Here is a 15,939-nt window from a genome sequence, read left to right as displayed (position 1 = left end):
CTCACCCTCAATATAGAATGTATGGTTTTGGGCGGGGGGGAACGGGGGTAGGGGGAAATGTTGTAACTCACTCAGTAGGGTAGCGGGGGGGGGGATTTGGGGGAACTGTTTTTTTAATCTGGTTTAATGCCATTATGTTTTCTGTTTGCATAATTTTGGGGTTGGGAATTGCATGGCATTGAGACTCAGCACATCAGGCCGCAGTTGGGTGAGAGGAACCACACTTAGTGAACCAGATATCCTGTCATGGGCAGGGACCAAAATGAATGCCTTACACCAGGAACACAAACCTAACTATCTGGTCGTGGAATGTCAATGGCCTTGGTAGCTCTGTGAAACGCACACTGGTCCTACAAGACTTAAAGCGTCATGCCCAGACATTATATTCATGCAGGAAACCCATTTCAAGGGGAACTATTATAAGGCCTTAAACAGGTTTGGGTACATACCAACAGCACATTCTGGCTACACTATGGACTCGAGAGGGGTGGGAATCCAGTGGCTTTTAACCTGCATCGGTTTGGCAGGATGTCACAGGGTGCCATCTGGCACTGTCTGGCACTTGGGAGGGCACAACACTGAACCTCTGCTCATTGTATGTCTCACCACGACTCCAGAATGTCACTTTACCGGAGGTGGGGGATCTTATGGTGAGCCTCCCTACAGGCACTCTGGTACTGGGGGTGACATGAATTAACTTATGGACATGGTGCTAGACAGATGTGGGAGACCTGAAGGGAGAAAGGCGATGGGTCTGTTATTACACCTTGCAAAAACATTGGATCTGGTGGACCTTTGGAGAAATGCAACCCTCAAATGTGTAACTATACTTACTATTCATCAGCACATGGAAGTTTCTCTCGCATAGATTATATTTTTACCCAGGGTGCCCAGGCCTCGCTGTTTGGACCGGCGACCCATCATACGAGGGGGATCTCGGATCATTCTCCAGTGGAAGTCCAGTTAAGTGGTCCATCCAGAGACTTCAGATTGCCACCTCATATTGGATGTGTGGAGTCAGAGACAGGGAGATCCAGGGAAAACTAAGGGAAGGAACAGAGCTTTATTGTAAAGAAAATCAGGGCTCAGTCTCCTCGTCAGGAGTTATATGGGAGGCCTTCAACTCAGTTATAAAGGGGCAGACATAAGCCATAATTAGAGCACGAAGGAAAGAAACTCAACTAGAATGTACTGTAATAGAAATGAATATAGCCCAACTGGAGGAGGAGGTCCGGGATTCAGGGAAGCCAGCGGGTACCATAAATGAAGGTTGCGTCAGCAGGAGTTGAGATAGTTGGCAGAGAATCGTGCGCGCAAACATGCCCTTGCGACACAGCATAGGCTATATGATGTGGGAGAGAAGGCTAATAAATTACTAGCATGGCTAGAAAGGAGTGACAGGGAGCAGTCTTGGGTGCTCAGTGTGCACTCGGAGGATGGGGCACTGCAGACAGTGAGCGTGGCTATTGCAAAAACATTTGCAACGTATTACGAGGGCATATATGCGTCCACTACTAGAATGTCAGGGGGGAACTGAGCAGACTTTCTAAAGGATGTTCCTTTACCACAGCTCACTGAGGGACATGCTAGAGGCTGACCTGACAGAAGAGGAACTGCTAGGGGCCCTGGTGAGGCATACAATTGGGGAAATCTCCAAGTCCAAATGGCCTCCCAACTGAGATGTACAAGGGATTAGCCAGTGTTGTTGTTAAGCCGATGTTGGACGTGTTGAGAGAATCTTATGATAGAGGTAGCCTATTGGATGATCAAAGAACCACAACAATAGTAGTGCTGCACAAGGGGGGTGAGCCACCGATTGAGTGTGGCTCTTACGGACCGATCTAAATGTGGAGGTCAAAGTGTTGGCTAGGGCCCTGGCATCCAGACTCAGGGATGATTACCGCGCTTATCCACCCAAACCTGTCAGGCTTTATGCCCAATAGGAGCACTAGGCTTAATCTTCTTCGCCTCTACGGCGTGCTCCATATGACTGAGGACCCATCAGTGGACCAAGCGGTATTAATGGCGTTAGATGACAGGATGGCCTCCTGTACAACTCTCCCAGGGCAACAGTTTGGGTGAATGGGGTAGTATCTGGGAAAATCAGGCTGCAGAGAGGGAACCGGCAGGGCTGTCCCTTATCTCCAATGCTCTTTGCCCTAGCACTGCAGCCATTAGCAGCGTGGATCCGATGTGACCCACTGAAGCAGGGGATTAGGACCCCAGATGGCTGGGAGTAGTGCATATCCATATATACTGATGATGTTCTTCTATATGTGACGCAGCCCACCTAAACAACTGATAGGCTTATACAGACTTTTGGGGATCATTCTGTTTACACCATCAACTGGTCCAAATCTGTTGTGTATCCTCTTTCAGGGGAAGAACCCAGATTGCTCCGGCAATGTGCAGCACCGGTGTCCCTTGAGGGTTTCAAGTACTTGGGAATATATATCACGGGGACCTTGGTCATTCCAGTGCAAAAATATACTCCTCCAGGGAGAGAGACTGCGGGAGGATGTGACCCATTGGCGGGGACTCCCCTTAACATTAATGGGGAGAGCTGCACTGTACAAAATGATTAGTCTGCCTAGGATCCTCTATGTTTTGCAGAATTCCCACTAAAGGGTCTCCAGAGAGGTCTTTCGGAGCATAGACAAAGAGGTGCGCTGCCTTGGGGGGAACCAGGATTTTCCTGACTAAACTACAAAAAACAGTGTTTGTGATGGAGGCTTAGTGATTCCGGATGTTAGAAAGTACTATTGGGCTTAAAACCTGATAATTAATGACTGGATTGTCACAGATCAACAAGATCCAGCCCACCAGGTGGACAGGAGTACAATGGGCAGGGGTGGCCCTTCTGTGCGATTCATGACGAGAGAGACTCCTCCCGAAACAGACATTGGTAGTGGTCAGAGCATGGAAGGAGGCGAATGCATTTCTAGGCTTTGGGTGGGGTGGGGAGGAAGCCAACTTTGCTTACCCCACTTTGGCACAGTGATTTGTTGTTGGAAATGAGGGGCCTGATGGGGTTCAAACAGTGTAGGCTGATAGGAATAGAATATGTGGGAGATGTGTGGAGGGGATCGATCATTGTTACATTCGAGGAGCTCCGTAGGGATTTTGGCCTCAGGGAAACTGAACAATTTAGATACCTTAGGTTGGGCCATGCGCTTTGGAGACATATTGAGCAATTGCCGGACTTTTCACAGTTGGAAGAGAGTGCTCAGAGAGTCCATCCCGGGAAAAAGGATCTCAGTTATATATAAGAAATTGGTCCACAATGCGCCAGACTTAATGGGGGGTTTGAGGGAGGCATGGTCCGTGGATCTGGGGGCTCTAGGAGATGAGGACTGGGAGGAGGCATTGAGGGAACCTCATGAAATTGCAATAAGGGTGCACTTTTGACTGACGCAACTTTGAATACTCCATAGATCATACTATACTATAAAATAGGGAGAGTATACTCACCATTGTGCCTGGGGGGTTGTGCTGAAGAAGGCACATTTTTTCCCCACTACATGGGTGTGCCTGTTAAACACGGGAACTGGACCAAACTAATTGGGCGATGTCCCGGGCCGTGGAGTTAGAGATTCACCTAGAAGCTAAGACGTCACTGTTGGCAGTGCACGGGGATGTCCCATGGCCAAGGTATCGAGGACTTTGGTTGAAACTAGCCTTGGGAATTGAAAAGTGTAATTTCACAAAGACCTGGGGCAAGCAGGAAGTTCCTGGACTGTCAGATTGGGAAGGAGATTTAGATTGGTGCCAGAGGGCAGAATGGGTGATTTATATAGAGGGAGGAGTTGCACTAGAAAGTGGAAAAAGATTGGGGGGGCATGGAAGGCCTAAAGTGGCTCGGACTTGGTGGACACATCAGGATAGTAAGAGAGAGGAGGAGAAGGCGGCCAGGCTTCTAGGGACAATATGTATAGTGTCTTGGCCGGACAAGCACCACTGCGACTGGTGGGTATGAAGTGCTGACACCAGCCAAAGGGATTATGAGATGGCATATACTGAAAGCAATTAATTGTTCCGCCATGATGTTGTAACCTTTTTGTTTAATAAAAGTAAAAATAAGTTTTAATAATAATTAAATAAAAAGGCCCTAATTATGACCCTGGTGGTCTTCAGACAGCCAGGGCCATGGTGGCGGTTATACTGCCGCCAAAGCAGTGGTCCGACCGCTTTGGCGGCGGTCAGACCGCCGCAATATGACCATGGTGATTGGGCCCCAGTCGGACCACCAGCACCGCCAGTTTCCCTCCACTGGCAGTCCTAATCCGCCAGTGCAGCGCTGCATGCAATGCCACCCCAGGTATTAAGACACCCTCTCCGCCTGCTTTTACATGGAGGTCGCACCGCCATTTAAAAGCTGGCAGAGATGGGGTGCAGGGGGCTCCATGGAGGCCTCTGCACTGCCCATGCACTTAGCATGGGCAGTGCAGAGAACCCCATGGACAGCCCCGTCTCACTTTTCACTGTCTGCATTGCAGCCAGTAAAAAGCACAAAGGGTGCTGTTGCACCCTATGCACTGCAACATTGCCACCGGCTCAATTATGAGCCGGTGTCAATGTTGTGGGCTTTTCCCCGTTGGCCAAGGGGGAACTCCTAATGGGGCCCACAGGAAGGTGGCCACACTGGCAGCAAACTGCCCGCAGGAGTTTGGCGGGCAGCCTTTTCCGCCCACCAAATCCTTAATGAGGACCCCCCCCTCCCAAAATGTCTTATGAAGAAAAGTGTGACATTTTGTACAACATGCTCTGGGATCCCATTAGTGGGTAGGCTATTCAGTGCTTTTGATCATCAATGTTAACCCACTGAAGTAGTGTTTCTGTATAAAGCACTAATATGCAAAAAATGAGCAGTGCTCATTTAAAGTATTTATGAAGTCATGCGTTGCATGTTTAGTGTACACTTGTAGAATGAGGAGGATCTATAAGCATTTAGCTGCTTGTGAACTAAATATTACCTGTCTAATCATTTGTAAAGCACCACCACCAGGATCTGTTTTCTTCTTGTTCACCTTCAACCATTTTTCCCCACCCAGTTTGTATTTCTCCTAAGGGCAAGTTGAGAGGGACAATACCAACCAGTAGGAAGATCTGCTGAGGGGTATCTGCATAAGAGTGCAATTGGAGTTCCATGGTCCAAAGCAGTTTCAAACACTAAAGACATAGGATGAGAATGATAAACTCTAAGGAACAGCACAAGAAGTGAAGACCTGAGACAAAGGTTGCCCAAAAACTACCTAGAATGTATAGCCATAGGAAAATCAAGTCTCAGTGTGGAAATCAAAATACCGTGGTTAGCAGTATTAAGTGGCGCTCACAGGTAAACAGTCAGAGGGCATCAATCACTACTACTAAGGCAGATTTGGTGCTTCAAGCAGGTGAGAAGCCAAACTACCCATCATCTAGGATGTTCCTCCAAGCGTTTGTAAGGCTAGAAGGTTTGGGTATCTAATATGTGGCAAACAAAAGCGAGACTGAGAAATTATTGGTTCAGGCCGCAGAATCCAAGCTACTTTTCTTCAACGAGAGCAAAATAGCTACTAGTTTAAATAGTTTAGGTACTGTACTGCTTGCAAGAGATGAACTGATAATACCGCTAAGACAGAGGCTAAGTCTGACATCCAATTGTCTAAAAGCATAATGGACAAAGACTGAGGAAGGAAATGGAATTTAAGGAGGAAAGTACTTTTATTATCTTATCTATAGTAATCTCCTAAAAATAACGGAAGGCTTGGGAAGATTGTTATAAAAGTTTTCCAAGTGAGCAATAGTAGTCCTTTACTCATCTGGGTCAAACAGCTCCTCTATTACCTGCAAAATGCCTTTTTGCATGCCGAGAGCAGATGAGATCAGTTAGCTTTTAGCTGTTCACTTTCAATTATCTGAGAGCAGGTCAGTCTGCGTTCAGAGCATTCCACTAGAGATTTCGGTCTGCCAGAGAATGGCTATTCCAACATTGCTGCACAAGTTTTTGGTGCTGCTTTTAAGCAGGGCTAGGCCTTCAAAGAACAAAAGCAAACATTTAAGGTGTGGAATTGTAGTCTTTGTCTGGATTGGTAGTGGGTGGGGGCTACAGAGTCTGCTGCGACTGTAAAACAGCTAACCATGGGCCAAGAAATGCCTGCCAGCTTTTGCCGAGTCCTGATGAAAAGAGAAAAGCCTCTCACGAACCAGAGGCAAAAATAATTGTTCAAAATAGAGTGTTCATGTGATATTTAGTTTGATTAACATTGTTCGAAGGAGAGCAGGTCTGAAATTGAAGCAATGAATGGTCAGATATGAACTACTTCAGAGGAAAATTAGAACAGTCTTCCTAGGCTTACCTTTTCTCCCTCAAGTGTTACTACATAGTCAAGGTATAACATGTTTTGAGGTTCTGCAAAATTAACAGTCCCAGCAAAAATGTTACTTTACACAAAAAAGTACATTGTTTACATAACTAAAAGAACATTGGCCATTTAATCTAAGACAACACAAGCCATGGATAAATCACAAAAAAAAACAGACTGATCCAGTCTCTTTAAAATAACATACAAGTGGTGCAAAACTAAAGTTGGAGATAAAGCAAATTAGGGTAGGCGGGGGAGACAGAAGACAAAGATGAAAGGAACTGAAATTCAATTGGACTGGCATAGCTATATGATAGGGTTGTAGGACAATGGTACTTGCAATGGAAGAGAGTCAATTTACTAACTTGATGAGAGTGAGATCACATGTATAAAACACCTTCTGCATCATGAAGGGCCAAAACTAGATTCCAATAATCAAAGGAAAGTCATGCATACATACAATTTAAGGAAAAAGCAGGTGTGCACAGCCAGGTTAATTCTGCAATGTATCCACTTTCAGAAAAAAAGAAAAAAAACTTACCTAATATATGCTTGCAAACTGCAAATGGCGATTTGGATTTCCTAAATGATAAAAATATGTGTTCTGCGTGTTGCCGTTGTTCATTATTGACCATAGAGGGCGGTGCCTAGAAGAGGGAAAAAAATGAAGTGTTTACCAAATTTCCCAACAAAAAAAATGGTAAATGTGCTGGCTGTTGAATAGAAATGTATAATTTGTATTACTCCATAACTTAATGTGGAGAATGCTCTATTTTGGTGCTAGGTCAGACACTGAAACAAATATATTTTGACTGCATGACTGCAGTTGATGGTTTCCAAACAGGATGTTCAGATGACTTTGCAAAACCATTAGGTGGTAGCTGAAAACGATAACGGTATTGCAAAGCAATTGCTCAGCAATGTTAGATTTCTCTTTCTATTAACATCCTGGTTATTAAACTGAAAAGTGAAATGTTGAATACGAGTTTTCAATGTTAAATACAGTAAGATCATCGAAGTAGATCTTGCACATTCTAGACTGCACTTTCTATAGCACTGGCTCTCATTAATTCAAATGTTTAGCTGAAAAGAACAACGAGAACAGAGTAGATACAAGCAGCTCCCTTTATTGACTTAACAGCGTGGATAAAATAGACTATTTCAATGTGATGAAGGAGGGCTGATTGACCTACCTGAAAGTCAACTCCAGAAAACAAATGTCCAAGCACTTAAGATCACTGAAGCTATCATTAAGTAGGACCCTGGTAGATTTCAGCAATTGGAGTATTTCCCAGGACAACTGCAATAGAAGCCTTTCTATCTGCATAATGTACTACAGAAAATTGGGAACAGATCTGCTTGTAGCAGTGGAACCCAGAAGACATAGTCCCTCAAGTTATTTCCTGGTTTCATAGCCTTTCCCTGCAGTAAACAAGGAAGGGCCCCAAAAAAAGGAACATGCAGATGTTGGGTAAGAACATCATTGAATGAAACAGATGAAGGCTTGAAAGGCATGTATGATAAAAAATAACTATCTTCTCCTTATAGTCCAACGATACACATGTTTAAGTAAATCGGAATTGTGGCAATTACTGTACATAAGAAGGTCAATACTGCAAAAGAAACAGTGTAGTGGCCAGTGTAGGAAAAGAGTGGCGTGAAAATAAATAGAATACAATGAATACTCCTAACTTTTATTCTAGATAGACAGTTAGGGATACAAATATTCTGTTATGTTGTATAGTCTGTCGAACAAAATAAGAGTCACTGTTTCAGCTGCCATGGTCCAATTCATGAAGGTGTCATCAGCAGGATAGGTTGATAAAACTAATTCTGGTAGTCAGCATTCAATCCGGAGAAAAATGATTAATTTGCAAACCCTGAGGAAAAAGTGATTTCTTCAAAAACTAAGAAAGTCATATCAGGCTCAATAGGAAGCATCAGTAGCAGCTTTCAGAAAGTATACATTAATGTCCCAATTTAGGATGCTTTGCCAAAATGGCAATGTCAAGCATGTTCAGAATTCTGTACATGCAAAAATATTCAAGATACATCATGCCTTTTGGGTTCTCTTTTTCGATGTGTATAATATATGAAAGTATGAGGAGACCAAAAGCAGAGATTGGATCTGCATGCATGGCTGGAGTTGGATTCTGCTGGGCTGAAATAGTCTTCATAAACAAAGCGCTTCAGTGACCAGTCTTCAAAAGGTTCAAAATGTTTTATAAGGAGTAAAAGTATAAACATCCACGTCAGTAACCTTTTCCTGCATCTCTAGAAGAGAACCTGAAACACTTGGTCATGCAGATTGCCATTCTAGCTGTCACGCAAGCTAATTCTTAAACTAATGGCAATCAGCCCCAGAGAGGATTTTTTTTTTTTAGAGCAGTGGGCATATTATTCAATCATCAAAGCAGCTTTTTTTAAGTACTGTGGTGGGTGGGCAAGTTGCAAAACGTAGAGTCTTCCACAAGGAATGTCGGTTCACAAATCTTGGTAGAAGGAATGTGTAATATAAACTGTGGATTGCATTTTATTTCTTAATTAGAAATCACATGAACACATTAAAAGGTACTCATCAATTGCCATTACTAGTGTGTAGATCTCTTTCAATACCTGCTATGGAAAACATTCATCACCTTCTGGCAGGGTGCAAAGCAAATTTGAAATACCTTGTTATGGACCACAGGCAGCGGGTATATTACATGAATATTTTAACTAAGGTTACAAGGAAGAATGCATAAACACTGGGAAGTGTGTCTGCCTTGGCCGGCCATTAAACATTGGTACCTCAACAACCATTTCATCTGTTCCGGAACCTGGTCTGGTGTTTGTTTTCTTTCTGTCGCTCTGAGGAGGGTTAGAAAAGTTGTTTCCCTAACAAATGTTGTCAGATGTGGGGTGCGTGAGATGTAACCACCGGTAAGTGAACTAAGTACCTTGCCATCATGGCCTTTCAACGCTTAGAATATAGCTGGTAGTAAAACTGGAGATTGAGGTGTAAATACAAATATAGCTGGCAATTTAACAGGGGACTGAGGAGAAAACTGAGTTTTTTTTCCATATCAATAAGTTAAACTGACAGTGGCTGATGCCTTCGGGGCTATCATAAACCCACATAGGGCAGCCTGAGCCAAAGGAAAAAAAATATTTCATATTAAGGGAACCCCAGAGGGAGAAAAAAAAAAAAAAATCACAGTGTAGCTTAGAAAGCATTAGATTACCAGCTGGCACCAAAACACAGGGAAATGAATTTGAAATGTGCACAAACAAGTAATCTGTCATTAATCAATAGCTGTATTTGAATTATGTGTTAAGTGTAATGTGTATGTTTCATTGTAATGTTTCTTTCAATTATATGTAAAGTAGTGCATTACTGCAGACGGCAATGAAAGTCCAGGGACTTCCCGGGTGGATTCATGGCACTAGATGCAGATCCGCACCAACAACTGAGACAGAGGTGCCTGTAACGGTTGAGCATCTGCCACCCGTGGAGCACCTCAACAAACCAGAAAAGCGGGAGACAGACTAGACCATTCCTAAGAGCCACACTGAGGGGCCGTCATCACGTGCCCCAGGTACTGTGACACCAACTGATGCTGTTAAGTGAAGCACACAACATAGTCTCAAAGAAAGGCAAAGGTCGCACCTGCAGAAAACTAGAATGAAGAGGACACTGCAGGGCAGGTCCATGAAACCACCCTTGAACAAGGCGACTGCAGACCAGGAGGAGAAGCAGATGATAGCATGCTGCATGCCGTTGCCTTACTGACACTTAGAGGAATTGTCTAAGAACTGAGTAACAGAAAGACAATTATCTAGAACTCAAAAAAAAAAAAAGAAGGAATCGCGTAGTACAAACAACATTTTTAGTAGCCTAATTTTGTGTGTGCTACCTGCATTTAGACAACCAGCAGACCATCCACTCATTGAAGTAGATGAGAAAGTAGCCAAAATCTTAGGTCTTGAAAATTGCTGGATTTGTAGAGAATTATCTAGACACCCCAATGGCTTACATGAGACATGTGCCTATACAGAATTATGTGCAAGGAAAAGGATGCCTTATATCAAATGTAACTTGGGAATATGGAGAAGGAAGGATTGGATGGTACCCACGTTGTACCATACTGACAAATATTCAAGCCGAATACTCCGTGTCACCTACGGTGGAAAACAATGCAGAAGACAGTGCACTTCCTGTATGTATAAAGCATGGAAGTTTCAGGATGTAATCCAGCTTCCAGATTCTTAAGATATCTAGCAAGTAGCAATTGTCCTAACGGAGTTTGATGATACCATGGGTAATTGGAATATAAGGGACAAACAGTTAATAAGTAGGATCTGGACAACTAAGGTACAAGGGAAAAAGTTAGCTTCACTTTACATTACTGGAACATCACTATACATGGAGAGACACTGTTGATAACACCGGATGTTCTTCTATGTGATCCATTCATTGAGAGAGTAAATGATTGTTACTGCATCAAATGTGATTTCTAAAATATTAGAATATCCTTTATGGTTGGCTCGCTGCTCTTACGCAGCACCGTGGGGAAATTTTACACTTCTAAATTATGCATGGATTGATTACAAATGGTATGATCAATTTCAGAACTCTTTGAGGGGTAGGCCTCCCTCTCAATAAATATCACACACTGGACACACAGTTAAAGGGCAGTATGTATTTCATATGTAGCACGAAGGCTTACAAGGTGCATCCCCGGCACTGGGAAGGCATGTGTGCTATTTCTTGTCTTACACCAAACATTTCAGATATGCTGCATATTGCAGCACACAAGCCATTAAATTTAAGGAGCTCCCCTCATTAGGTATAAAACAGATATAAATACACCTATTCGGGAGGCTAGACAAGGTCTATATTTTGAGCTAATGCGTATATTAATTGTTGGATATGGTGTATATGATTTGAACTTGGCCCTTGTTAACATGTCTGCTGAGCTAGCCATAGAATTCAATGCCACAAGAGATGCACTTAAAGAGTTGCAGGTGGCTGCCATGACTATTCAACCTAGAATTGCCCTGGACCTCCTGTCAGTCAATGCCAATGGGCAACCATATACCTGGGAATCGCTAAATGTGCCCTCTCCACCGAGCTGCGCCGGTCACACCTAATTAAGATTGACCCCAAACTGGGGTATTTAGCCACTTTGGAGACCTGACAAGTTGCACAAGGAGGCCTTTTTGTGGGGCCGATCATAAAATAGTTGAGTAATTTTGTGTCCACATTGATTACTGGGCTGTGTCCAGTGAGATAAATCAAAAAACTTAAATCCTCAGGTTTTCCCCGAGGCTGGCCGTGGTAGTTGGCATTTGGCCAGTCACTTCCAATACCATGATCCTTCCAGAGATCGAACCTCTAAATGAGGACAGTGGCAGGACCAGACCAGGTTTGGAGGCTTCTACCCCCACCACAGAGGCTCCAGAGGCAGACAAAGAGGAGGCCGCCCCCAAGGCTCCTTGAAAGGTGAATGATCTAAACCTCCCATCCCCCCAACCACATAAGAATAGTTGGCCGGCTGGCAGATTTAGTTCACATTGGAGGACGGTGACGTCCAATGCTCAGATCCTTCAGACAATATATGGCTTCTACAAAGAGTTTTATGGGTCACCTGTTTAACCTCTTCCTCCTCCACCCACAAGGTTCCCAGACGAGGACGCTGCCCTGGTAAACGCAGGTGACGGACCTCCTTTACAAGGGAGCTATCCCTCCTAAGACCCCTCACTGCAGGGTTTCATCAGCACCCTATTCCTGGTGGAAAAACGGAACAGTGGTTAATGTTGAATGATAAGTCGAAGGGGAATTCAACAAGTGACTGGTCTTCCGTTACTTCAAGATGGGAGGCATCTATCTTTTGCAGGATCTTCTTTGACCCAATGATAGGCTGGTGCATCTGAATCTTAAAGACATGTTCCCAATTGTACCGATTATCCCACTGCATCTTTGTTTATTTCATTTTTTTCTGGTGCCAACAGACATTCAAGTTCACAACACTTCCTTTCAGGTTGACCTCAGCTCTTTGGTGCTCTACCAAGGTTCTCAAGCCCATGGTGAAACACCTATGATCAAGGGGTATATCAGGGATGTGGAATTCCTATCGCCCGACGTCCGGGACATATTGTTTGGGGTCAAGGGCAACAAGTTTTAATATTTATTTTGTCCTTGGGACAAGTAGGCCCATGAGAGATTATTTTGTGCATTATCACTTGGTGGAATGGGTGTTTGAGTGTTTTACACTTTTTTGCATGATTAAGCTTATTTTGTGATTTTAGACATCGGCATGAGTGTGAATATGCAATTTTGCGTTATATGTCACGGTGGTGTTTTTCCATGATCTTTTGGGTTTAGCAGGGCACAGTCACTACATCACAGGTGCGAACCATCATATGGTGGCATCAAGACATTAGTACCATAAGGGCATTTATGCTAAAAGATGAGACAATATCAGTATTTTTGAATTTTTGTTTCAATGTAGAGTGTTTTCCAGTTCACTGATGGATTGTAATCTAAGGCCCTGAGGAAGGTGGCATAAAGTATTAAGAAATCTTGGGATCCACCGAAACACGTGTTGGCAGTTGAATTTGTGGCTGGACATACAAATTTGTAGCTTGCAAATATGGAGACTATATGCATTACAATTAAAGCCATCCACATGAATTCAATGTATTGATATTTCTTATGCAATTGTATTTAAATTATTTGTGATAAGTTTGGACCAAACAACAGAGAGAGAAAATATGTGATGTGGTCTTATGTTCGTTGAATTGATTTTGGTGAAATGTGAAAATCTGTATTTGTGGGTTGAATGTGAGTACAATTGAGTGGAGCTGAGTGGTCATTATTATTGTTTCATTATTGGTTTGTTTGTCTCTGTGTCTTTATGTTTGTTTCATGATATTCCAGTTTTACATTTTAAGGAAATCAAAATGTTTTTCATGTATAATAAAAAATATATAGATGTTTAGAAGGATTTGTTATTTTGTTTGTATGTAGAAGGATATAGGAGAGAAAGGTGATCATACAATGACAAGTAGGCCCATGTTCTTTGCAGGGGGCCCCCTCCAGTTTCGTTAGGTCACCGATTGCTATAATAGTTCCTGGCACGGAACAAGACTACTTTGAGTGCCAATATGCTCCTTGTGGAAGAGCAGAAAGCGAACACTCACAGTAAAGCCAGCCTATAGTTAGAGAGAGAGAAATAGAAGTTTAATAAAAACAAAATGTATTTGTTAACGCCAGACCTAATTAGGGACCCAATTCTTAAAGAAAGTCACAAAAATGCACCCATGGTAAACGTCTTATTTAGTGGCTTTCATGAATTGACAAGCACTTACAAGAGTAGACCCAGAAATTGTACTCCTAGAAAATGTGTGAACTGTAGTTTAGCACGATCAAATATGCATGCGTAGATTTTCTCATGTGAAAATCTACTGAGCGTTTACAAGTTCACTTTTCCTCCAACCGCTTTTTTTCCCCCATCCCTGGAGGAAAATCTACTTCTGCCATTGTCAGGAGTACATTTCCAGACTTTCTCATTATGAGAAAAGATTAGAGAAGAGCTGGTGAAAATCCTTAAAACATACAAGTTAATAGGTTTGCAGACTCAAGTTCATTCCCGCCCTGGAACTATTGCTTACTGCTTCCTCCAGCCCAGTACATAGATCTGCAGAAAGGTGGAAAAAGAAGGAAATTGCTATAGTAGGGATTGAAATGGCAAGTTTTCAAGCCCTACTACAGTAGTAACCCTGGCATAAACAGAGAGGCTATTTATCAGAGATCTTACATAATGAGACTGATGCCATAATTGGTCACCGCACTACATGGCACCAAACGCACAAGTAGATTTTTTTTTTTTTTTACAGGCCAAGTAGATTTAAGGAGCAACCTGTCCCATGGACAGGTTGATAAATTCCACACCCCTGGTATATGTCGTATAATATACCTGGATGATCTCTTCTTCATGGATCAATACTTAGGGACCCTGACGGATCATCTCCATTTAACTATCAACCTGTTCTAATCCCTGGGGTTCATCGGCAAGAAAATATCTGTCCTATCCTAAACGTAATCCTTCTTGGGCTTTGTAGTGGATTTGGTCTGAGCCACCCTGAGCCTTCCCTCTCGGAAAGCAGCCAAAATACAACTCGCGCTACAACGCACACGGCAACTTCCCTGCCAAAAATTGCAAAGGAAGTATTCCACCTCTCCTCGTCCCTTCAGGGCATCTTCACAGGCCCTGTGCGCTATTTGGCCTTTCAACGTCTGAAGATTTCCCACCTCAGGAAAGACCTCACATACTCTCAGAAAGTTCCCTTGTCTGATGAGACAAAAGTAGACATTTGCTGGTGGCTAGTTCAAACAGAGGCTTGGAACGGCTGAACCATCTTTGGTTACCAACCAGATTTGGTTATAGAGTCAGGCGCCAGCAACACTGGCTGGGAAGCAAGGTGTGGGGAATTCTCCACCATTGGAAAATAGTCAGATCAAGAACGAGATTTTCACATCAACTGCCTGGAGTTACTGGATGGCTCGTTTACAGTGAAATGTTGGACGAAGGAGAAGGCCCAATGCTACTTCCACCCAAAATGGACAATGTAGCATTAGTCTGCTACATCAACCACCTATGGCAGCAGTTCCAAACTGTGGTCCAGGGACCCCTGGGGGTCTGCAAAGCCTCGTAAGTGGTTCTGTGATAGCTTAGAAAATATTGACAGATTAATACAGTGTATATAAATAAAAGGGGCTAAATGTACAACTGAAAATTGTAAAATGTACTGTAAATGTCAAGGAATTTGAACTTGGAGGCTAAAAATTAAATTAGTACCCTCAAATTGATTCGTGGAAGCAGTGCAGGTGCATCAAACAGAATATAACGTGGACCACTGGTGGCTTCAATTGAATTTAGGAAAGCTCCAACCTTCTTATTAAAAACTACTTGTTTTCAAACAAAATAAAATGTGTTATCCCTTATGCATGTGTTTGATAAATGCTTATTTCTGTATTTCTTTAATATTATTTTGCTGTTCAAATCATCAACGTGTAGGAGGGGGTACTCGGCTTCCAGTAATGACTCAGTGGGTAGTCCCTTAATTCCAATAATGATTCAGTGGTATGCTATGCCAGTGCTATGAAATCCTACAAATTAAAGCCTTCACCACAAAATGGAAGTTGCACAATAACGCTGGTGAAGACCCTACCTACAATTTCTGACCTTTGGGCAGTACTGAAAAAATTGCACATTTTTTTGCACAGCTTACAACAAGCCTAGAAGGAAATGGGTTTGCCCGATCTGCAGAAACATGGGATTTAGAGAACATCTAGAAGCTTTAAGAGTTCTAAAATATATGACAATTGCCCGTATAATTTTTGGCTTAAGATATTTATTTGCTGTTGGACTTGCACAGGAAAAGCTGGAGTTGAAATTTTCATTTCTCAATATTTTAAATGCATGTTTTTTTTTGGTTACAACCTTGTTTTAAATAAGCTGTATTATTACGTGGAGCAAATTATGCATACTGATACTGATCACATGTATTAATCTTTTACCCAATGTTTTGTGAGCTGTACATAATTAGG

At 42.9% G+C, this 15,939-nt stretch overlaps 1 protein-coding gene across 1 annotated transcript in view; it reads right to left on the bottom strand.

The window, feature by feature from the left end:
- Positions 1-15,939, bottom strand: part of XPO4 (exportin 4) — a 517,538-nt gene that overhangs the window by 483,595 nt on the left and 18,004 nt on the right. Inside the window, exon 2 of the mRNA XM_069202267.1 lies at positions 6,886-6,991. Within this exon, the coding sequence (XP_069058368.1) occupies positions 6,886-6,991 (106 nt within the window). The remainder of the gene's footprint in view (positions 1-6,885; positions 6,992-15,939) is intronic.

Source organism: Pleurodeles waltl, chromosome 8, assembly GCF_031143425.1.
Source record: "Pleurodeles waltl isolate 20211129_DDA chromosome 8, aPleWal1.hap1.20221129, whole genome shotgun sequence".
Lineage (NCBI taxonomy): Eukaryota > Metazoa > Chordata > Amphibia > Caudata > Salamandridae > Pleurodeles > Pleurodeles waltl.
The sequence above is the reverse complement of the archived record's forward strand: the minus strand, read 5'-3'. Positions and strand labels throughout refer to the sequence as shown.